Source organism: Chelon labrosus (genome assembly GCF_963514085.1).
Source record: "Chelon labrosus genome assembly, chromosome: 9".
NCBI classification, from domain to species: Eukaryota; Metazoa; Chordata; class Actinopteri; order Mugiliformes; family Mugilidae; genus Chelon; species Chelon labrosus.
This window is the reverse complement of record NC_140359.1, coordinates 22,300,063-22,322,692: the sequence shown is the minus strand read 5'-3', so window position 1 is coordinate 22,322,692 and position 22,630 is coordinate 22,300,063. Positions and strand designations below refer to the sequence as shown.

At 41.3% G+C, this 22,630-nt stretch overlaps 6 protein-coding genes across 6 annotated transcripts; 1 reads left to right on the top strand and 5 right to left on the bottom strand.

The window, feature by feature from the left end:
* Positions 1–2,743: 2,743 nt before the first annotated feature.
* LOC311492384 (uncharacterized protein) lies at positions 2,744–4,048 on the bottom strand (the record flags this gene model as incomplete). Its single annotated transcript, XM_084550649.1, has 1 exon — positions 2,744–4,048. One exon carries the CDS (start codon positions 4,046–4,048, stop codon positions 3,164–3,166), a length of 885 nt encoding a protein of 294 aa, XP_084406775.1. The 3' UTR covers positions 2,744–3,163.
* Positions 4,049–5,633: 1,585 nt separating this feature from the next.
* Positions 5,634–7,158, bottom strand: LOC311493674 (uncharacterized protein). The gene has a single exon (XM_084552417.1). The coding sequence runs from the start codon at positions 7,046–7,048 to the stop codon at positions 6,110–6,112; it is 939 nt and encodes a 312-aa protein (XP_084408543.1). The 5' UTR covers positions 7,049–7,158; the 3' UTR covers positions 5,634–6,109.
* Positions 7,159–9,411: 2,253 nt separating this feature from the next.
* Positions 9,412–10,290, bottom strand: LOC311493456 (uncharacterized protein; the record flags this gene model as incomplete). The annotated part of the gene is made up of 1 exon (XM_084552136.1): positions 9,412–10,290. The coding sequence occupies one exon, from the start codon at positions 10,288–10,290 to the stop codon at positions 9,412–9,414; it is 879 nt and encodes a 292-aa protein (XP_084408262.1).
* Positions 10,291–13,687: 3,397 nt separating this feature from the next.
* Positions 13,688–15,730, bottom strand: LOC311493231 (uncharacterized protein; the record flags this gene model as incomplete). The annotated part of the gene is made up of 2 exons (XM_084551792.1): positions 14,778–15,730; positions 13,688–14,156 (listed from the first exon to the last, which is right to left on the bottom strand). Exons 1-2 carry the CDS (start codon positions 15,170–15,172, stop codon positions 13,688–13,690), a joined length of 864 nt encoding a protein of 287 aa, XP_084407918.1. The 5' UTR covers positions 15,173–15,730.
* A 243-nt stretch (positions 15,731–15,973) lies between these two features.
* LOC311493266 (uncharacterized protein) lies at positions 15,974–18,115 on the bottom strand (the record flags this gene model as incomplete). The annotated part of the gene is made up of 1 exon (XM_084551828.1): positions 15,974–18,115. The coding sequence occupies one exon, from the start codon at positions 18,113–18,115 to the stop codon at positions 17,249–17,251; it is 867 nt and encodes a 288-aa protein (XP_084407954.1). The 3' UTR covers positions 15,974–17,248.
* Positions 18,116–19,388: 1,273 nt separating this feature from the next.
* LOC311492515 (uncharacterized protein) lies at positions 19,389–21,056 on the top strand. Its single transcript, XM_084550806.1, has 2 exons — positions 19,389–20,341; positions 20,763–21,056. The coding sequence occupies exons 1-2, from the start codon at positions 19,479–19,481 to the stop codon at positions 20,803–20,805; spliced, it is 906 nt and encodes a 301-aa protein (XP_084406932.1). The 5' UTR covers positions 19,389–19,478; the 3' UTR covers positions 20,806–21,056.
* The last annotated feature ends 1,574 nt before the right edge of the window (positions 21,057–22,630 follow it).

Sequence of the window (22,630 nt, the reverse complement as noted above, 5' to 3'; positions counted from 1 at the left end):
CCCCTAGCTGCCAACAACTCCAAGTGGATGGATTAAATCCAGAGAATACATTTCTTGGATGTGTATATAGGCATACTCAGCCAATAAGGATTTACATGTTTTTTTTAATCGTTACTTTTTCCATTTTATTTTACATCAGTTAGTTTAATGTGTTGGTGTCCTGGAAAGCCTTGCAATTGCAAGTAGTATGAAGTATTATCATATAATAGTATTATCAGAGGTGGCAAAATTATTTACGTTCTGTACTTGAATAAAAGTATGGATATGTGTGTAAAATAATACTCTGGTAAAAGTAAAAGTACTGATTCAACTCCTTTACTCGAGTAAAAGTAAGAAAGCACAGGCTTTGAAATGTACTTAAGTAAAAAGTAAAAATGATTTTGCCATTAATGAAACAATTCATATATTTGATAATTTTGCAAAACGAAAAAGGCTCTAGCAGAATAATCTAGACTGAACTGACCAGAGGTCCTGCATGAGCATCTGGATAATTTTTAATAATAAATTGAGGGTTATTGGGTTGTTGTTTTTAAACCGAGAGCTCGCTAACGCTATGCTATCAAAACGATGTGTTCCCATAGCATTGCTAACGTTGTAAACTGGCTTCCAAAAAAAATCATCAAAAAGCTAATGACAGGAATTAGCAACAGAAACTACACCTGATTTATATATATATTTTTTTTCCAGATTAGACCAGTACTTCTCAAATAGTTGGGTCAGTATTTGTGTTTTTATTAATGCTTGAACGATAAACAAGCCTCCAGTAGGTGGCAGCAGAGCTCAAACTAACCAACAGGCTGCCTGTTCAACCCAGTAGAAGAAGAACACAGGCACACCGGTGTGATGGAGGGTATTTTCCTTTATAACTGTGAGCATGTGCATAGATCGCCTTTTTTACTAAATATGACACGCCAGGTCTAATTCTAGGCTCAGTTTGTCAGTCCCCTGTGAATTTCCATCTATTGATAACAGTCACCTTCAGCATCAGCATCAGGTCATCAGGTATCACCAACAGGCCGGTCATTTTACGAGCGCATCATCGATTTTACTCGTCTAGTCCGATGCTCCTATCATATCCGATCATGTCACGTCTTTTACGTCTTGTCATCCGTGGAGGTTAAAAAAGTAACGAGCCTGTTTTTCCCAATGTAAGGAGAAGAAAGTACAGATATTTGTGTACAAATGTAGGGAGTAAAAGTAAAAAGTCGTCAGAAAAAAAAAATACTCAAGTAAAGTACAGATACCTGAAAAATAGTACATTAAGGAAGTATTTGTATTAGTTACTTCCCATCTCTGAAAGTTATGGACATATGGTTAAACCGTATCATTCCGCGTGCGATCTTGCATGCTCCGTTAAAGCGTTTCAGTAGAAAACGGTGCGTAAAACATCTGGCTGTATATCAAGTATAGTTTTGATAGAAATCATTCAAGGAGACAGAAAGAGGCAGAGAGTAGGAGCTGGCAAAAATCACAGCTGATTATGTTAATTCGGATTATATCATTGCAATACAAATGCAGGGAGCCATGGCCTAATGGTTAGAGGAGTGGACTTTGGACTGTAGGGTTCGTTCCCTACGTGCCCTTGAGCAAAGCAACTAACCCCCTAAATTTCCAAACTTCCCCTAAAAAAAAACCTCACACTTATCACATACCAACAACAAACAACAACGATAACAGTATAACACTGCTTTGCTTTCAGTCTCTAATTTTGTTTCCATCTGTATTTGTATTTGTGGACTTGCTAATAATGAACAATAATATTATTTTAGAGATAAAATAAAATTGCAAATAGTTTCAAGTTATGGAGATATGGTTAAGTCGTATCAGTCCGTGTGCGTAATCTTCAAAAATACATACTGTGAAATAGATGTGAGAGAAACGTTGCGCTTCGTTGAACGCGCCCTTGGAAAAGTGCGAAGTCAATAAGGATTTACATTTTATTTGATTTGATTTTATTACTTTACATCATGTGTTGGTGTCCTGGAAAGCACTTTGATATAAACAACAACGGGGCCAATCATTTAATTTCTCTTTCCTGAAAGCAGAAGATCAGATTCAGAGTCTCTTTTCTTCCTCTTTGTCGGATTTCGCAGTTCCGCGAGGATTTCTGCGGTGAAGTTAGGCCCAAGACAAAAGTATAATTCCACCGTTCAGATAGCATTTTTTTTCTTTTTGCATAAAGCGTTTCATACACGATAAAATCTGCTTTGCATCTACATTTTATTTTGATTATAATAAAATAAAACATCAGACCTATCACATATCACAGCAATTAACAACGACATCAGTATAACACTTTGCTGTCAGTCTCTAATTTTGTTTCCATCTGTATTTGAATTTGTGAACTTGCTAATAATGAACAAAAATATTATTTTAGATATTGCGTGTGCGTAATCTTGTAAAGTTTACACACAACAACTACAGGGGGAGAAAACACACACCGTATACTCAACATGCCATGTTAGGAAAATTTTCATATTCTGTTCAACACTTCACACCGTGGACAACGCAACGGACAAGAAGGGAGACCATTTTTACCATGGCTGCAAACAAAACTGGAAACATCAGTAATAATAATAAAAAAAAAAGCATTTTAATTTTTCTAATGCTTATTAAACCATTACAGTTAGTCGTGTTAATCATCATCAGATCAGACAATTTACTGAAGGCTATTTCATCGGCGTGATTTTCCCTCACCACTTTTTTATCTCCCTCTGCTGCGAATATCAACTTCAGTATATCACTATCTTCTAAAATTTAAAAATGACCAGTTTGACACTGTCACCGAATCAACAGCTAACTGAGGTGAAACATGTAGCCTACGATCTTGTATGATCCGTTAAAGCGTTTCAGGAAAACGGTGCGTAAAACCTCTGGCTGTATATCAAGTATAGTTTTGAAAGAAATCATTCGGGGAGACAGAAACAGACAGAGAGTAAGAGCTGGCAAAAATCACAGGTGATCATATTAATGCAGATTATATCAATGCAGTCTTCATGGCCCTTGTTATTTCCAGGAATTATTGGGGTGCATTCCCATGATAGGAGCCGACTCTGAAGGAAAGGGTTACAGATCATTTTCGTGAGCAGTGATTGCACCAGTGGAGAAACATCACAAACATATGAGCATATAGCTTGAACTGTGCGTGCAGAGCCTGCAGCTGTTACCTCTTCTTGCATAGTGGGCACAGTCTGCCCCACACTGTCTTCTTCGCGGCTTCTCTCAGAGCCGGACTCCCCCAGATGTACACGGACGGCGTGCACACGGCGTTGAAACGAGACATGATGGCAAAAGGATTGGTGGCGTCGTTCCTAAAAGTCAGCCCTCCTCCTACCAAAAATCTAATGACGATATTAACGAAAGAGGGGCACCACAACACCAGGAAGCTTATGACAACAAATATGATTATTCTCAGTGATTCTTTCTTGCTCTCTTTCTCGGCGCTGGGAGGGTCTCTCTCGACCTGGTACCTGGCTATAACATACAGTTTGATGGTCATGGCCACTTTTGTGAACACGATCAGTTGAAGGATTACGATGCTGATGACGTACAGCTGTATAGCTTTGGAAAGTGGGATAAAATTCCTGGCGAGCAAGTGAGCACAGTTGTAAAGCCAGCAGTAGATGTTGATGCCTATCACAAACTGTCTTGTTATGAAGCGGCTGTAGATGTAAGGGTGGCACACGGCGAAATAGCGGTCAAATTGTGCGAACAAAAACGTCAAGATATTGACCCCTAGAAGTGACGGTAACACATTGTAAGTTGTGTTGGTAGGATAGCCCTCCTGAACATCAAACAGACCCAGATAATACACTGAAAACCCGACCAGCGTGTCACAAATACTAGTGTTCAGCATGAAAATAAACCTGTTTTGAAGGCGCAGCGCTCTGGTGGCCAAGATACCAATGACTACTGTTCCAGCTACGACAACAGTAGTTGTAGCGAACAGAAGCTGGAAAATAAAGATGAAATAGTCCTCAGGACTGTCGAAGTCCACCGAGAGAGCTACTCCTCCTGACATAGACTCTGTCGTGTTGGGGGGGAGCATTGTCTGTGCCTTAATGGTTCTTTAGAGAAACCATGATTTTATATGAATCATGAATCACCAGCCTTGATCCCTCGAGATTGTATGAGCTCATGCTGTTTTTATTTCTTAATATTTAATGTCCCGTGCACTCCAGCACTTCTGTTCAGCTTGCGCTGAGCTATTGTTACCCATTCTAATGCAGCAACAATATGATCAAATAACAATCATCTTATTTTCGTTCATCGTTGCAACGTGTGCCCAAGCTATACCAATTAAAACCACTGAGAGGAGAAATAACATTGACTATCTTGTGACAGTTCAGTTTTCTTGCGGGAAAATTTTGGACCTGGCATTCATGCGGATGTTACTCAGACATGTAGCACCCACCTAGACCAGACCAGACCAGGCACCCCCACCCCATAGCAATGACACTCCTTGATGGCAGCAGCTATCCCCAGCAAGACACATAAGAGCATAACCAGTTTGGATTAATCCACAGCAGCGTGGAGCTGACCGTGGTTCTGAACCACTTTAATCCACTGAGCGTGGATGCTGTTCTTTTGGCTTGTTACTCTCTCATAGTACAAATGCAGGGAGCCATGGCCTAGTGGTTAGAGGAATGTACTTTAGACTGCAGGGTTCGCTCCCTACGTGCCATTGCGCAAAGCAAATAACACCATAAACTTCCAAACTTCCCCAAGCTGCCAACTCCAAGTGGATGGATTAAAACATTTTTTAATTGTTACTTTTTTTATATTACATCAGTTAAGTTTAATGTGTTGGTGTCCTGGAAAGCACTTTGATATAAACAACCACGGTTCCAAACATTTAATTTCTTTTTTCTGAAAGTAGAAGATCAGATTCAGAGTCTCTTCTCTTCCTCTTTGTCGGATTTCGCAGTTCCGCGAGGATTTCTGCGGTGAAGTTAGGCCCAAGACAAAAATATAATTCCGCCGTTCAGATAGCATTTTTTTTTCTTTTTTTGCATAAAGCGAGTCATCACCCATAAAATACTTCATGAAATGGGCTGTCATCTACATTTCATTTTGATTAAAATAAAATAAAACATCAGGCCTATCACATATCACAACAATTACCAACGACATCAGTATAACACTGCTTTGCTTCCAGTCTCTAATTTTGTTTCCATCTGTATTTGAATTTGTGGACTTGCTAATAATGAACAAAAATACTATTTTAGAGATGAAATAAAATTGCAAATAGTTTCAAGTTATGGACATATGGTTAAGTCGTATCATTCCGTGTACCTAATCTTTAAAAATAGATGTGAGAGAAACGTTTCAGTTGCGCTTCGCTGAACGCGTCCTTTGACAAGTAGTAAGTCGTCTACGTTCAAAGTTTACATACAACAACTACAGGGGGAGAAAACACACACACCGTGTACTCAACATGCTATGTCTGGAGAATTAGCATATTCTGTTCAGCACCTCACACCGTGGACAGCGCAACGGACAAGAAGGGAGACCAATTTTACCATGACTGCAAACAAAACTGGAAACATTAGTAATAAAAAAAGCATTTCATTTTTCTAATGCTTATTAAACCATTACAGTTAGTCGTGTTAATCATCATCAGATCAGACAATTTACTGAAGGCTATTTCAACTTTAATCGGAATAAATTTCCCTCACCTCTTTTTCATCGCTCTCTGCTTCAGTACATCATCTGACTATAGCGCAGTATACAATTTAAAAATTATCAGTCTGACACTGTCACGCATCAACAGCTAACTCAGGTGAAATTGTGTAGCCTACGGTGCGTAAAACCTCTGGCTGTATATCAAGTATAGTTTTGAAAGAAATCATTCAGGGAGACAGAAAGAGACAGAGTAAGAGCTGGCAAAAATCACAGGTGATCATGTTAATGCAGATTATATCAATGCAGTCTTCATGGCCCTTGTTGTTTCCAGGAATTATTGGGGTACCTTCCCATGACAGGAGCCGACTCTGAAGGAAAGGATCACAGATCATTTTCGTGAGCAGTGATTGCACTAGTGGAGAAATATCACAGATATATGTGCATATGTGAATGGCTTGAACCGTGCGTGCAGAGCCTGCAGCTGTTACCTCTTCTTGCATCGTGGGCACAGTCTGCCCCACACTGTCTTCTTAATGGCTTCTCTCAGAGCCGGACTCCCCCAGATGTACACGGACGGCGTGCACACGGCGTTGAAACGAGCCATGATGGCGAAAAGGTTGGTGGCCTCGTTCCTAAAACTCAGCCCTCCTCCTACCGCAAGTCTAATGACGATATTAACAAAAGAGGGGCACCACAACACCAGGAAGCTTATGACAACAAATATGATTATTCTCAGTGATTCTTTCTTGCTCTCTTTCTCGGCGCTGGGAGGGTCTCTCTCGACCTGGTACCTGGCTATAACATACAGTTTGATGGTCATGGCCACTTTTGTGACCACGATCATTTGAAAGAAGACGATGCTGAAGACGTACAGCTGTATAGCTTTGGAAACTGGAATGAAATTCCTGGCGAGCAAGTGAGCAGAGTTGTAAAGCCAGCAGTAGATGTTGATGCCTATCACAAACTGTCTTGTTATGAAGCGGCTGTAGATGTAAGGGTGGCACACGGCGAAATAGCGGTCAAATTGTGCGAACAAAAACGTCAAAATATTGACCCCTAGAAGTGACGGCAAAACATCATAAGTTCCGTTTCTGGATGGATACCCCTCCCGAACATCAAACAGACCCAGATAATACACTGAAAACCCGACCAGCGTGTCACAAATACTAGTGTTCAGCATGAAAATAAACCTGTTTTGAAGGCGCAGCGCTCTGGTGGCCAAGATACCAATGACTACTGTTCCAGCTACGACAACAGTAGTTGTAGCGAACAGAAGCTGGAAAATAAAGATGAAATAGTCCTCAGGACTGTCGAAGTCCACCGAGAGAGGAACTCCTCCTGACATAGACTCCGTCATGTTGGGGGGGAGCATTGTCTGTGCCTTAATGGTTCTTAAGCGGAACCGTGATTTTATATTAATCATGAATCACCATCCCTGATCTCTTGAGATCATATGAGCTCATGCTGTTTTTATTTATGTAAAAGTCCTGCAAAGACTTAACTATTTTAAATGTTTATTTTTTTCCTCACTCTCAACACTTCTGTTCAGCTGGTGCTGAGCTGTAGTTCCTCATTCTAATGCAGCAACTGTCAGCTTATTTCAGTGTTCTGCTGGGAAACTTTTGGACCTGGCATTCATGTGGATGTTACTTAGACATGTAGCACCCACCTAGACCAGACCAGGCACCCCCACCCCATAGCAATGACACTCCTTGATGCAGGATTCAGCCTGACACATTCACACACACAAAAACTGAAAAAAAACATGAAACATGGCCTCCAAATTTACTAGATCCCAAACTGATAATGTATCTGTGGGATGATACAGTTTATGGTGTTAAGCCCTCTACGAACAACATTTTGTTGCCAGACACCACATGACACCTTCAGAAGGCCCATGTCATTCTTTGATGAGACACAACTGCTTTGGAGACCTACACACTATCGGCGTTTGTACAATTTTTGACACAAAAACGTTTTAACTGAATTGAATGTCACAAATCTCTGCACTCATTTTTCAGTCTTACAGTGCATATAAAACCCTCTTGGATGATTTCTCCTTTTCATTGCTTTTGTTAATGAATTCATGTTCGATTTACTATTTTTTTGGGGAAAAAATAAAAGTATCTAATGTAAAATAAGTGGCGGCAAGTCTGTATGTAGATGGATCTTTGGTTGAAATTACATCTCTGAGTCTCTATCCATTGCAAACCTGCACAAACTCTCTCTGATTACATGGGGATCGGGAGTGAAGTCAAGTCCATCCACATATTTCCTACTAGACTGAGGTCTGGGCTTTGAATCGGCCACTCCAAAACATTCACCTTGTTAAACCGTGTCAGTGTAGATTGCGCTCTATGTGTCGAGTCATTGTCTTGCTGGAAAACAAATCTCCAAAGTCTTCTCTCAGACCGGATCAGACTTCCCTAAATACAGGATTTCCCTGTATTTTGCTGCATTCGTTTTACCCTCCACAGTTATAGGCCGTGCGGGCCCTGCTGCTTCATGATGGGTGTGTTAGTGGTATTGTGCCGTGTCCGACACACACAGCGTCTAGTCAGATTGTGTTATCGGACCAAAATCCTTTCTTGTTTTATGCACAGCCTGTCCTGTCTCAGATGATGACGCTTTTACTCTTGATATCTTGGTGGTTCCAGTCATTTTGTCTTTTTCTTTCCTGCACTAGGCAGATTAACACATGTGCCAGGTATTTCAGTTATTGTGAAACTTCTGGCACCATTCAGCTGGATCTCAGCTAAAATCGTAAAAATCAGTTTTCACTTTAAAAAGATTTGTTAATCGCTAAAAAACGCTAATTGGTACTGACCACGATTCAATTTATTTAAGAACAGTAATAATAAGTACTGCATAGTTGACCAACATGTCCACCTGGGGGTGCTGTAGTCTTTCTTTTGGAAACAACATCATTAAACTCAGACTAAGACCCCAATCCACCCATACAACAAAGTCAATAGAGCGTTGACTAAACATGTTGACTAATTGCATTAGTCAGAATTTGTTTTTGTCTTAAGTGAGCATGTAAATTACATTGATATTGAACTATTAAACACAACACATCGAAGAGTAAAATTCATTAGTAAGATCCTACAGACCGTGTATAGTTTCTCACCCTGTCACACAATTTTAATTATACACTTATTATATTGAAAAAACAGATCTATTTTTGTTTTATTTATTGTGTAACCTATTAAGAAAGTTAATCTTATAAACAACGATTTAAATAATGTACTGTCAAAATGTTTTTTTTTTATATAAACTAAAATGAATTAATTACAATCTTTAGCACTTTTTTAATGAATGTCCGCCAGCTGATTTGACTTTTTACGCACACATAAATTACAATAATAATAATAAACAACAACGTCCTCTACTGTAATACTGGCGGGGCTTATATTTATGATTATTGTATTTAAATGAGTCGGATTTTACGCGCGTAACAGTAAAGAGACAAAATTTAAAAGATATTAATAAATGGGCAAACTGGAGTTCAAGGTCAGGACCAGCCTCTAAGAAACAGAGAACATATTTCAGTTATCATTTTTTTTTAATTATTTGATAGTACATTTACAGTTTGAATTCTGGTCGCCAGCTGTCATTCTCATTCAGTCTCTTGTTACCAGTCTCTTGCAGAGGTCCTCGGTTGACGCATCCTCATCACGGCCTTCTTCTGCAGCTCTTCTCCGCGGAAACGGAGGCGACTCTGAGAAAGAAGCGGGTTAACAGCAGCTCGTTGCACATCTACCAACTGAGTGATTGTCTCGGCTCTTACCTCCTGTTGCACCCTGGAAACACCCTGCTCCAAACCGTCCTCACAATGGCTTTCCTCAGAGCCGGACTCCCCCAGATGTACACCGCCGGCGTGCACACGGCGTTGAGACGAGCCATGATGGCGAAAAGGTTAGTGGCCTCGTTCCTAAAAGTCATCCCCCTTCTTAACAAAAGTCGGAGGATTATATTAATAAAAGAGGGGCCCCACAACATCAAGAAGCTTATGACAACGAATATGATTATTCTCAAAGATTCTTTGTTGTTCTTTTTCTCGACGCTCGGGGGCTCTCTCTCAAGCTGGTACCTGGCGACAATGTACAGTTTGATGGTCATGATCACCTTGGTGAGCACGATGGCTTGTAAGACGACAATAGTGAAAACGTAGAGCTCTACCGCTTTGGAAAGTGGCAAGGTGACTGTAATGATCGTCTGAGAGTAGACGTGAAACCAGCAGTAGACGTTTGCAGAAATGATCACCCGTCGAGTCATGAAACGCGCGTACATGAAAGGATGACAAACGGCGAAATAGCGGTCAAACTGAGCAAACAAAAATGTCATTATGTTCACCCCCAGAAGGGAAGGCAACATATTGTAAGTTCCGTTTCTAGACGGAAACCCCTCCTGGACGTCAAACAGACCCAGATAATACACCGAAAAGCCAACCAGCGTGTCACAAATACTAGTGTTCAGCATGAAAATAAATCTGTTGTTGAGGCGCAGCGCTCTGGTGGCCAAGATGGCAATCACTACTTGTCCTGCCACGAGAACAGCAGTAGTGGCGAATAAAACCTGGAAAATAAAGACGATGTAATCAACGGGGCCGTCGAAGTCCACAGACAGAGGAACTCCTGGAGATGTGATGTTGGACAGGAGCATTGTTTCTTATGTGCGGCTTGAATGTATTGTCATTATATAGCTGCGTAATGAGCCCCTGACAACTGTCTGTCCCTACAGGGGATGAGGTTTACATTTGCTCACATAACCTGATCAACCTTTTCTCCCTCCTTATGAATCAATGCTCATTTAAAAAATAAAAAAAATAAACTTTTCTAATTAGTTTTGACGCATAGACATAAAACATAAAAGAGATTTTGAAGTGCATTAGACACACATCTTATCTAATACCTGCAATCCATGCCCTGCGTATTTGCCATCAGTATTTTTTTATATTTTATGTACATCAATCAGATATAACATTATGACCACCTTACTAATATTGTGTACATCTCAGTGGCCTTCTGAGGGTGTCATGGCGACAGGATGTTGTTAGTGGGGGGCCTTCGAGGAGAGGGCCCTCTGTGGATCATCCCACAGACACTTGATCAGTTTGGATCTAGTGAATTTGGAGGCCAGGTCAACACCTTGTGATGTTCTTGTTCCTAAAGTGTTTTTGTGTGTGTGCCTGTGTCAGGCTGCATCCTGCTGGGGATGGCTGCTGCCATCAAGGAGTGTCATTGCTATGGGGTGGTGGTGCCTGGTCTGGTCTAGGTGGGTGCTACATGTCTAAGTAACATCCACATGAATGAATGCCAGGTCCAACAGCAGAACATTGTATTGTCACAAGTAGTAAGAGATTTGTCAAGACGATAACATGCGGCATTGTGCAAAGATCAAGAAGCTGTAAGGTTGTGCGGTGAGTAGCGCTGTCAGCTCACAGCAAGAAGCGTCTGGGTTCAAACATACCAACCAAAGTTTATTTGTACTTTCAGTGCTTGCGTGGGTTTTCTCCAAGTGCTCTGGCCTCTTCCCACAGTCCAAACGCCGGCATGTTCGATTAACTGGTTGATTCTGAATTCTGGTGTAGATGTGCCTGCTGTGAATTGTTGTTTGTATCTCTTTGTTACTGGGATGGACTGGTGACCTGCATGCTGTACCTCCACCTCTCATCCAGTGATAGCTAAATACTGTTTTTAAACATAAATTTAGTTGAAAGTTCTTTACATGAGCTATATATCATCAGATTTTATTTGTATTTACTGTCAAGTTACAATGAGAGGCCAGGAAGCTTTTAGAAAGAGGTGGGACATGAGAATTTAAAAATGTGTACAGTAAACGACTTTCTGACAGTGTGGAGGAACATGACACAACAATATTTCAAAACTATATTTCAGAGATTTGAACTCTGGTTCAGGTGAGGGTTTTAGTCACAGCGATATTCTTCCAAGTCACTGCTCCATCCTTAAATAGTCATTTGAAAACATTCAGGAACTACTACATCTACTGCTGAAAATCTGAAAGGTCAATATGTTTGTAATCTGGCACATTACAAAGCCTGAACTGAACATGTGAGGCGCTAACTACTAAAACGAAATGTAAATATCCGGTGACCACACCAAAACCTGCATCAACATGACTGTCAGTTTTGTTGGTATTTATTCCAGAAAGGTTTATTAATGGTAACAGGCAAAAATGTTTCTGGGATTAACAGTTTATGTTGTCATTATCCCAGGGGAAAATTATGATAATTGGGAAGATATAAAAAATTTTAAATATATATTAAAATTATCTTTATATATCTTTATATATTAGCTGTTTTACAATAACACTATGATAAGAAATTAAATTTAAAGAGTAGGGCCTTTGGCAGCTAGAATACAGTATATCTTTGGAAAAAAGAGCATCTGTTGCTGCCTTTCATTAAATTTATTGTAAAGCAGTGTAACTTACTGAAAAATATATTAAATTATTATTACATCAAATTGCCATGTCATGAACAGACCATGACTCTGCCAAGTGTAGGTCTATACAGTCTGAAGTGAGGACTTCAAATTGTTCCATCCAAACGACAACATTAGACTGATGGAATTACTTTTAATCATACAGAAAGGTTCAAAACAAAAAACACCAACTTAGTGGTATTGTACATTTTGTTCACAAAAGAAGTTTAAAATTCTTAAGATATAAATGATTTAACGTAGGAGAATATGTCAGAGGTTGTTAAAAATACAAACTGCTGTTGAGTATCTTTACTATTACAAACTTTTTAAAAAATGTTAAATCCCAGACACTTCAACAAATAGTCCGGAAAATGGGTCTAATTTTACTCTGTGTATTTTAAAAGTTATAATGAGAGGACTGCAAAACTTTTAGAAACAGCTGGGATATGAGCAGTTAAACATCTGTACAGTACATTATTTTCTGACAGTCTCAGACATATGAGAGGATGGTGACACCAAAATATTACAAAAATAGACTTTAAAGGTTCTAACACTTCTTCACACGTGGTGTCTTTATGAGCTCTCAGAAGTCAGTGTGAAACCTTCCAAGTCATTGCACCAACCTTTTCAGTCCTATAAGAAGAAAAAGCGTGACTGGATTTAATAATTGAAATATGAACAGTGTAAAAATTAATCTGGCATTATGAAAGCCTGAACCAAACAAGTGAGGGTCAAAATACTATAAAACAGAACTGAAATATTCAATAACAATTAAAGAAACTACATTCATACATTTTTTGTTAGTATTGACGATACTATTATAATATTCTTACTTATACTTAGACAACAGAATTTGGTTGACATTAGTTTGGTTTAACTGGAAAGAATCTGATATAATTTATTAAATTTTAATTGCATCAGTCTTCTGCAACTTTAGATTTTCAGTTTGTGAATTTGTTTCATAAGCTCAGCTTTACAGGGGAGATGACTGTGTGACATGATGACAAAAATAATACAGGACCGAGTTGATTTCATAAGCTTCTGAATTTTATAATAACTTTGAAAATGTTAATTATACTAAACCGTTGCAACCCTGTCTTCTAGGAACACTGCTTCGGTCTGTACATGGAGAGATACGTAATTATTATCATTTTGACTCATCCTCGTAATTCAGACACCTAAAAAGTGCATCATAACATCAATACCATTACACATTGTTTAAAATTAGAAGTGTATACTCCCATGAAGACGGTAATAAAAGCGACAATAGAAGGCCCTGAAACATCAAATGTCTGCAGTAAAAAAGGCCTCTATTGCTGCCGAGCCTTTCTTTTTCTTTCTTTCAGTCAGTGAATAATTAACAGCCTAACTACTTTATTTTGTTGACAGCAATTTGCATCGAAAACACATTAAATTAGGTTGTTGTCTTAACATTTAAAATTACTGCGCATTGCTCTCATTAGCCCATATTTAGTTTTCTAGCAGTGACTGTGATCGTTGCCTTAGTTATATTTATGTTTCATCTATAGTCTGGGTTGAAGACTAAAACGAACTACCGTTAATTTTGAAGTTTATACTTCGTACTCTGATCACATCCACACAATATTTCCCTTTAATTAATACTTAACCAACCTTTTGGGTTTTTTGCAGCAGCAGATTTTGCTCCACACAGTTGTCCACACGGCTGCCCTGAGTGAAGGGCTCGCCCACAGGTAGAGGGATGGAGTCAACAGAGCGTTGCTCCTGGATAATATTTTCATTGGGTTTATGGCATCGTTTTTAATATCGGCATATTTTCCCGTCAGCGAAGACACAATCGTGTAAAGCATGGATGGACCCCAGAGCACCAAGAAAAGCGCAACCACCACTATTATGATTAACAAGGACTCTTTCTTACTGTCTCTCTCGGGTCCTGGCGGCTCTCTGTACATCTGATACCTGGCCACGACGAACAGCTTAATCGTCATGGATATTTTAGTGATAATAATCACGATCAAACTGATTCTGCTGTACACTGCGATATCTATGGCTTTGTTCAGAGGCACCACCTGCTGTATGCAGAGTAGACTATACACATGCAACCAGCTATAGACATTTATGAACACAATTAACTTTATGTTAATATCAGAGCCGCCCCGCCCTATACGCAGAACACGCGCAGCGCGTGGGGCCCCGCGATCCATGGGGGGCCCCATGTCGCACAAGATGACGCATTTTCTAAAAATGCGCAAAGGACGCGCAGCGCTCCGGCGGCGGAGAGACCAGCGCGAGCGCTCCGCTGGTCCTCCCAATCCAATAAAAACAGCCCAAACCACGAAGTTGCCACCTATGGAAACCTGTCACACTCCCCCGCCGGACATAAACCAAGTAGCCCAATTTTGTGGAAAAACCGCCCAATCTGGCAACCGTGAGTACCATAAAGAGTCTGTGATAAGCATAAACTCTGAACTGGCACAGCAGCTGTCATACGATGACCTCATTGATGACTTTGCTTCAAAAAAATGCAGACGGGTTAACTTGTAAATGCTTGTAAATACATGTACATAGTTGAAAATTCTTTGTTTTGTTACCCCAAATGAAGGTTGTAAACCTAAATGGCATTTTGTGCTCGTCATTTCTTTACACGTGTGTGTGTGTGCGCGTGTGTGTGCGCGTGTCTGGTGGGGGGGCCCCAAAAGACATTTCTGCTTAGGGCCCCAGTTTGGCCAGGGGCGGCCCTGACGGTCATAAAAGAAAGGGTGGCACACGGCAAAATACCGGTCGAACTGGGCGAACAAAAACGTCATAATGTTAACCCCAAGAAGAGAAGGCAAAATGTAATAAGTCCCGTTCTTAGACGGGTAGTCTACACGCACATCGAACAGAAACTGATAGAAAATACCACAGCCGGTCAGCGTATCGCAAATGCTTGTGTTCAGCATAAACAGAAAACGATGCTGTACCAAAAGTGATCGAGTATTCATGATACCACACGCCACGGAGCCGGCCACGAGCACGGTGCTCACCCCGGCCAGTATGTGAAAGATGAACAGAAAGTAGTCTCCTGGTTTATCAAAGTCAACACACAAAGGAACGAACGTCACATTGATGGAGAGGACCATAATGAGAGTGCGCAGTGGAAGCAGCCCCGCCTGAACTGCGACACAAACAGAGATAAACTTGTGTTTTAAAGACTTTTCGAGAGACTGAAAAGATGATGTTCTGGGATAGATGTAGGAGGAGACACTGACTCACTGACTGATGATGTAGGCCGCCATCTTCTTTTCCCTTTGTGATCAGTGTTATTTTTTTCATGGCTATCCTGTTGTTCCACTACAGTAGAAGTGTATGCTCTTACCCTCACAACGACTCTGGACCTTCTTGCTGTAGAGAAAATCAACAACAGAACTGATTTGCCAGCGATGGTCAACCGCAGCCTGGGTCATCTGCGTCTGGGCACACCGCTGACCATGGTGCTGAACCTGCTGATTGTCCAATGTCCAGCTAGCACCAACGGTTGCTTATCATCAAATTACGAATGAACATGAACCTGAACTTATTTGTTCATTTTGTGCTCATAAGAGCAGATCAGAGTGGCCTACATTCTGCGTTTCTGCCCAGTTAATGTTAGCTTTCTGCTGTTGGAGACTGTCACCAAAGCATTACTGCCATCCACCTTGTTGGCCTTCGTGTTTAGCCCAATGTTTTGACAAAACAAAACAAGTTTATGTACCTCTGCTCAGAAATCTCAACGTTATGATTAGACTGTGACCAGCGAATGCTCATATTTCTCCTTTGCTATGCGTCAAAGTGAATTTTGGGCATGTAACTGCGCCCCTGTCATTACGAGAACTATAAACCAACCACTAGCCATCTTTTTAACACTTTTTGATGATGACAGTGATATCAACACAATAATAGTGGTGTAGGTTTGCGTGAAGCTGGTGGTTTTGGGCGTTGAAATTGACCTCAACTTTGTGGATCCATCGTGCGTAAAGACAGCTGTTCTGCTGCTGGAGAATCTCGACATATCGGTTCAGATGCATTTGCTCTTTGCCATTCAGAAAGGGGTCATTGGGGGCTGTATGCTCGTACACCCACAATGATTAGACTTTACAAAGGAGAAACAAGTGCAGGGGTTCATAACAAATGCAGTTACACAAATGTGCACATTCCTGTTTTAGAACAAATGCAGAACAAATTCAGAGTTCGCTGGTGAAAATGCTGCATGTAAGCATACCCTTGAAAACTGAGGTGGTCATGACACACGTGTAAATAAATTTGACATATGATCCAGCTGAGCTGAACACTGAAGCAGATGCGTGCTGGCAGGTCTGGAGCCCATCACAGCTGAACCTATCAGAGCAGTAATATTTCGACATAACAATAACATGAACACATTAACCTGAGCGTCTGCCATTGAGGAGGAGAACTGGATCCATCATTAAACCTGTGCCTCAAGTTTTGTTCCATTGTGTAGAAAGGACGTGCAGCAGGTTGTGAAATTCACATCTGTAATTAAACAGCGAACCTTGCAAGACTTGCAGCGTAACAATAGTCATTTGTTTGGCGTATTGGAAGTTTGAAATCTGGAGAAAATAACCTGGAACCTTTTAGCTGTCCTTCTTTGTTTATCTTTTTATCTCAATCTGTAGAATTAACATGTGGTCCCAACTTTTAAAAGCAGAAGACATGTATAATTAGAACACCGGATACAGGGAGGAACAAACACATTTGATCTTTAATATAGCATCTGAGGAAAATTTAACAAAAAAAGTATGATGTGAAAAACAATTTATCCTTTTCAAATAAAATGTCAGAGTTCGGCTTTGCCCAAAGCGAAAGGATTGTCCTCGTATTATGGCACATAGAGGAAGAATATTTCGACTATCTTCCTTCACCTGGTCTATCTCAGACATGTCATTCATATTATAATAATAGCAATAATATAAATAGTAATTAAAAAAAATATTACAAAAAACATTTTAAACGTGGTGACTGAAGACTCACACATGGTCTCTCAGCTGGCCATTTACGCATCTCTCCTTATGACACCTTTGATGATGTCGATGCAGGCAGCTTCAATGCAAAGCCAATTCTGCAAAACAGAGAATATTTCAGGATCAAACACAAAATCTGGAGAAAATTGCCTACATATTTGACATGACACATTTTACATCCCATTTTTAGAAGCTTTCTCACCTCGCCCTGCGTCTGGGGCAGACCCTGCGCCACACCGTTCTCCACACGGCCAGCCGCAGCGCCGGGCTCCCCCAGATGTACACAGCGGGGGTGACCAGCGCGTTGAGGCGTGCCATAATGGCAAACAAGTTGGTGGCTTCGTTCCTGAACCTCAGGCCGTTCCTGGTCAGCTGCCTGACAATTATATTGACAAAGGAAGGACACCACAGAGCCAAGAAGCAAATCACCACAAACACAATGATGCGCAGGGACTCGTTTTTGTTGTCTCTGTCAGCGCTGGGCGCCTCTCTCACCAGGTGATTCCTGGCAATGATGTATAACTTAATCGTCATGAGCACCTTGATGAGAACTATAATCTGCAGAGTCATGACACCAAACGCGTTTATCTGAGCCGCCTTTGAGATGGGCACCATGTTCTGCACGGTGAGGATGGTGTATGTGTAGATCCAGCAGAAAGCACAAATCGAAATGACAACAGACCTTGTTATGAAGCGGTTGTAAAAGAACGGGTGACACACAGCGAAGTACCGGTCAAACTGAGCGAAGAGGAAGGTCAACACATTAACGCCAAGAAATGACGGTAGAATGTAGTACGTGCCGTTCCTCGAGGGGTAGCCCTCTTGCACGTCGAAGAGGCCGAGGTAGTAGACCGAGAAGCCGGTCAGAGTGTCACTGATGCTCGTGTTCAGCATGAATATGAAACGGTTCTGGCCTCGCAGAGACCGCGTGGAGGATATCGCCACGACCACCGAGCCGGCCACGAGTACGGCACTCGTGGCGAACAGAATGTGGAAGATGAAGACAACGAAGTCCTCGGGAGTGTCGAAGTCCACCGACAGAGGGATGGTGAAGTTGAGGAGCATCCTGACGCTCCGCCAGACGACGAGCACCGATTGCTTTTATAGATGGACGGTGCCACCTGTCAGTTTTCAAGCAAACCTCTTAATCTCCGGGGGATATGAGCTTCAGCATGAGCAGGTGACATGTTTACAGGTGCGGTCATATGGAAATAACTAAATAGGCCTGATCTCAAGAGGTCAAAGGTGTTGTTTGATTTCCACTCTTTTGCTGGCTTGGTGGAGGAGTTATATGAAGTTGTAATCACTTTTGTTCAAACTTTTCATTCAAGATCACATCTGTGTCGACAAATATTTACTGATAACACGAACAACAAGAGGCAAGGTATGTGTACAGTTTATGACTTTTTGTCTTGAGCAAATCTTTCCTTTTTACGGTGGCAATGTAGGATTTTTTCTCTTCTCAGAAATCTCTACTCATCTTCCCAATTACGCATTTGTCTTGGCCTGTGCATTTAATTATTACTGGACTGTATAATAACTTAAACGATCATATTAAAGCCAAGTCAGTTTTCAGCCACTAGAGGGAGCACTCATCTTTCTTTCTATTGTATGACCGACTTCTCTGCAGTGGCAGCTGAGCAGTCAACTGGTGTTGCACCAAACAAGCTGCGTGGCTTCTCGTCCAGTGCCATCGTGGCCTCGCGTTTGTCTCACCAGTTGTGTTCAGTGCGTTGATTTTAATGTATGAGCTTGATCTGAGTCGATGATGTTGAAACGCATTTGGTTCACTTGAAGAACTTCTAAACAAGCTCTTCGTAAATGGTTAAATAAATTATAATTGGAAAAACATTCCAACTCGTATGTAGTTGTGGATCACTGAGAGAAATGTTATATTTCACTGACACTCTTCAGAAATAGCCCTTAGAACGAATGAATGAAATAATAAATTAACTTTATTATCATTATACACAGTTGAATTCTGTTTGGTTTCTCTCTAACGAAGGTCACTGGACAAAAACAACACAACTAGATGTATAACATAAAAGCACGATCTGAACAAACTGTTTCAGAGGCTGGTGTCCTACAATATATGTTTCTAACAGTGCTTTATATTAAAATAATGTATGAGAAGCATTAATAAACTTTATGCTATAAAGATAATATATACATTCATTCAAATTGCACAATAACATCTAGGCCTATACATTAATGAGTTGTTGATCTCTGAGTTTGCATCAGGGGCTTGTGGACTTGTCGTCCATGGGAATTAAAGCCACTGACGTCTCCCTGCAAGCTTGACTGTGCTCCCTACATAAATCAGATCAGAAGTAAACCCAGGCGGCTGTCCAGTTGCAGCTGCGTTGCGGGCCAGCCCTTGCAGTGCAATGAAGACCTGAACGCCGCACACAGCTTTTTCTCCGCACTGATGAGTAACATCAGCCAGGCTGTGTCTTTTGTGCTGCCCCCCACTAGCGTTGGCAATGTGCTGTTGCTTCTTTTCGGCATTTTCCTGGCCACCGCCATCGTTTTCCTTAACGTGTCTGTGTTTCTCTCCATACTGCTGAGCAAGGCGCTGCGCATGGAGAACCGCTTCATGTACATGCTGAGCACTTGCCTCAGCGACATCTGCACCGGCGTGTCTTATTATTATGTGGGTGTTCTCGATGTTAGGGATACCCTTGACTCCCCCACAAGAACCTTTTACGTCGTACACACATTTCTAGGACTGTCGTTCTTGGCCATCCTGGCCGCGCAGGCAGACAGGTACCATGCAATAGCGTCCCCCTTTAAATACTCCCAGCGACTGACCCGAAACAGGACCCTGGTGATCATTTTAGCCTACTGGCTCTATGCTTTCTTCATAGTGGCTCTGCAAAACCTAGTCCCACTCGGGGTGGCCAGGCAGATCGCGAGCATGGGTTCATTTGTCGGGAACATACTCACGTTGACTATAATGATAGGGCTGAATATCAAACTGTTCACCATAGCCAGGATCCAGCTGGAGAGGGAGCCGCCCTCTGAGGAGAGAGACAACAAGCGCTCGTCTGTGTATCTCATTCTGGTGGTGGCTGCGTTTTTCTTGGGGACGTGGATTCCCATATTCTGTCACATTCTGGCTTGTAATTTCATTGGCTCGACCTGTTATACCTTCAGGAACGAAGGCACCGACCCGCTTCGCATTTTGCCCCGTGTAAACGCTGTCCTCACCCCCATCCTGTACATCAGGGGCTGCACTGCGCTCAAACAGGCGCTGCTCGCCAAAGTGTGGAGACCCTGCGGTGGGAGGAGGTGAGAGGAGGATAATGTTTGACGAGTCAACACGTTGTTTTACCAAGAGATACCGTTTGTGATGTAGTATTGAATACAGCCAGAAAATGAATTTCATTTAGATTTGTTTTTCTTTGTCTTCCTTTTCTCCCAGAAAATGCATTATGGGTGCCAAGTCTGTGATTATGTGACAATATTCTGAATGCATCTCCAAATATCCACCTCATTTCAGGACTCGCTGACATGAATATATGTGTGATATTGCATGTATTGTACTGTATGCTTTATGGGTTTCTTTGTGTTGGCTCTTGTTTGACAACGATTTACCTCCCAGTCTTTTTTGTTTCGTGAAAACACTAGTGTCCTTAAACTGCTGCAATGGTTTGATAGTGAGGAACGTTGATCCAAATAACCTTGTTTTCAATCTGTCTCCTTTTTACAGCGTGCATCCTGGACGACTCCACCTAAAAAACAACCATTTCTAAGTGGACAGCGTTGTTTTAAACACATGCCAACATAAGCTAATCAAATACTGATGGAGATTTTGTTTTATTTATGAATGAACATAAACTGTCAAACGTTGAGGAAGAGGTCAAACGTTTTTCTGTTCAGTTTCTTTTTTTGCTCCTTTTTTTTTTTTGAAGATGTTGGATCTGTTTCATCTTAGACTCAGCAAACTATCTGCTTTTACGTAACTCTGTTTAGCCTTTCACATCACAATGAATGTATTGTAAAATTGTAAGTGAACACAGATCCTGTGGCGTGTCCTGGAAGGTGCCTAATTCAGCAAATAAAACGTTAAAGTCGCCAGTGACAGCACAAACTCACCCCTGCCAACTCTTTATTATTTCTGTTGCCATTTTCACATGTTGTTTTCTTTTCAGCAACAACAGCTTTCCTGTTACCTTGATCATATCGTGAAAATGAATGCATTCTAATATGAATCATCCTTCACGAAACAGCGTCAGAAATGTGATAATTTAACTGGAGTAGTTTGTGGTGCAAAAATAATAGAAACACGTGTCGGTGTAGCACGATACAATTCAATACAAACCACAGCCTCTTTTATTTGAAGTAAATCCAGAATGAAGATAATGTTTAGTGCAGGGTTGTTTTGTTAGAATGCATTAATTTCCACTACTGTGCCTAATGAAATGACAAGAGTATAGTGTATAGTTTTGAGACCAGGGGCCCCTGAAAGAAGGCCTCTTGAGCAGGTCATAGATCAGAACTTATCTGAAGGCGTCATCATGGGAGTTTACACCGTGATTATGGAGCCAAGTTCCAGTGTATGACCTCATACTAATGAACATATGACAGGTGTTTATCTTAATTATCCACAGTCCAGAGCTGATGGATGGATCCAGAGGACACCCCTGTACCTAATGAACTGCAAAGTGCAGTGCGGTTTTGTAGCTATATAGCTGTATTCGTTGAATTATTGTATTGTATCGCTGTTGCGTACATGTAATGCATCCGAGCACACTGATTATGCAACACGGCGTGTCGAGCTTCTCCACAGAGGATGCAGTTTCCGCGGCAACCACACAGTGTCAGGAGAGCACTTTGGCACAGCGCCATAACGCCGATATCCGTGGAATGTGAGCAGTAAGCACAAAACATGGCACATTACGCTTCTACGGTGTCTGGATCAACCCGAGTGATTTGGAACCAGTGAGCAGTGGTAGCTGCGAGTGCGATTATCAACATCTCGTTATTAGAGACTGAATAAACGGTGTGCTTGTGAACCCAATCGGTTTGGTTATGGAAATTTCTATTGGCTGAGGGGTCTGGCTGTGCTAAGAGGAGGAGCCTGTGCAGTGCGTACCGCCACACTTCCGCACATCTGGTGCCCAATTTCTGAACCTAGGCCCTCTCTCTCTCCCTCTCTCTCTATCTCTATCTGTACCCCTAAATCATCAGACCAGGTCGAGAGTTTAAAATCGCCCTGGTCACCAGGCGATCTGTAAATAGCTTAAGTTATAGTCCTGCGCAAAAGGCCACAAACTATCAGACAAAAAAAGTAAACAACAACCAGACATTGTCCATAATTACCTAAAACCAAACCAAAAATTAAAAAAATACATAAAAAGTGACTGGAGTCATATTATCAATTTTGAGATACTGAGGTTTGAAGCTTTGGAGCCTCAGACTTCAAACTTTCAGTTTAATTGATAAAAAATGAAATTACAAGGTTGATGATGTTTTCTATGTTGATGGCAGCTGGTGCAGTACATGCATCACACGCTGAAATGGAATAGTTTACATGTGAAACCCCATGAGCCTGCAGAGAAACATAGTGTACGCTGC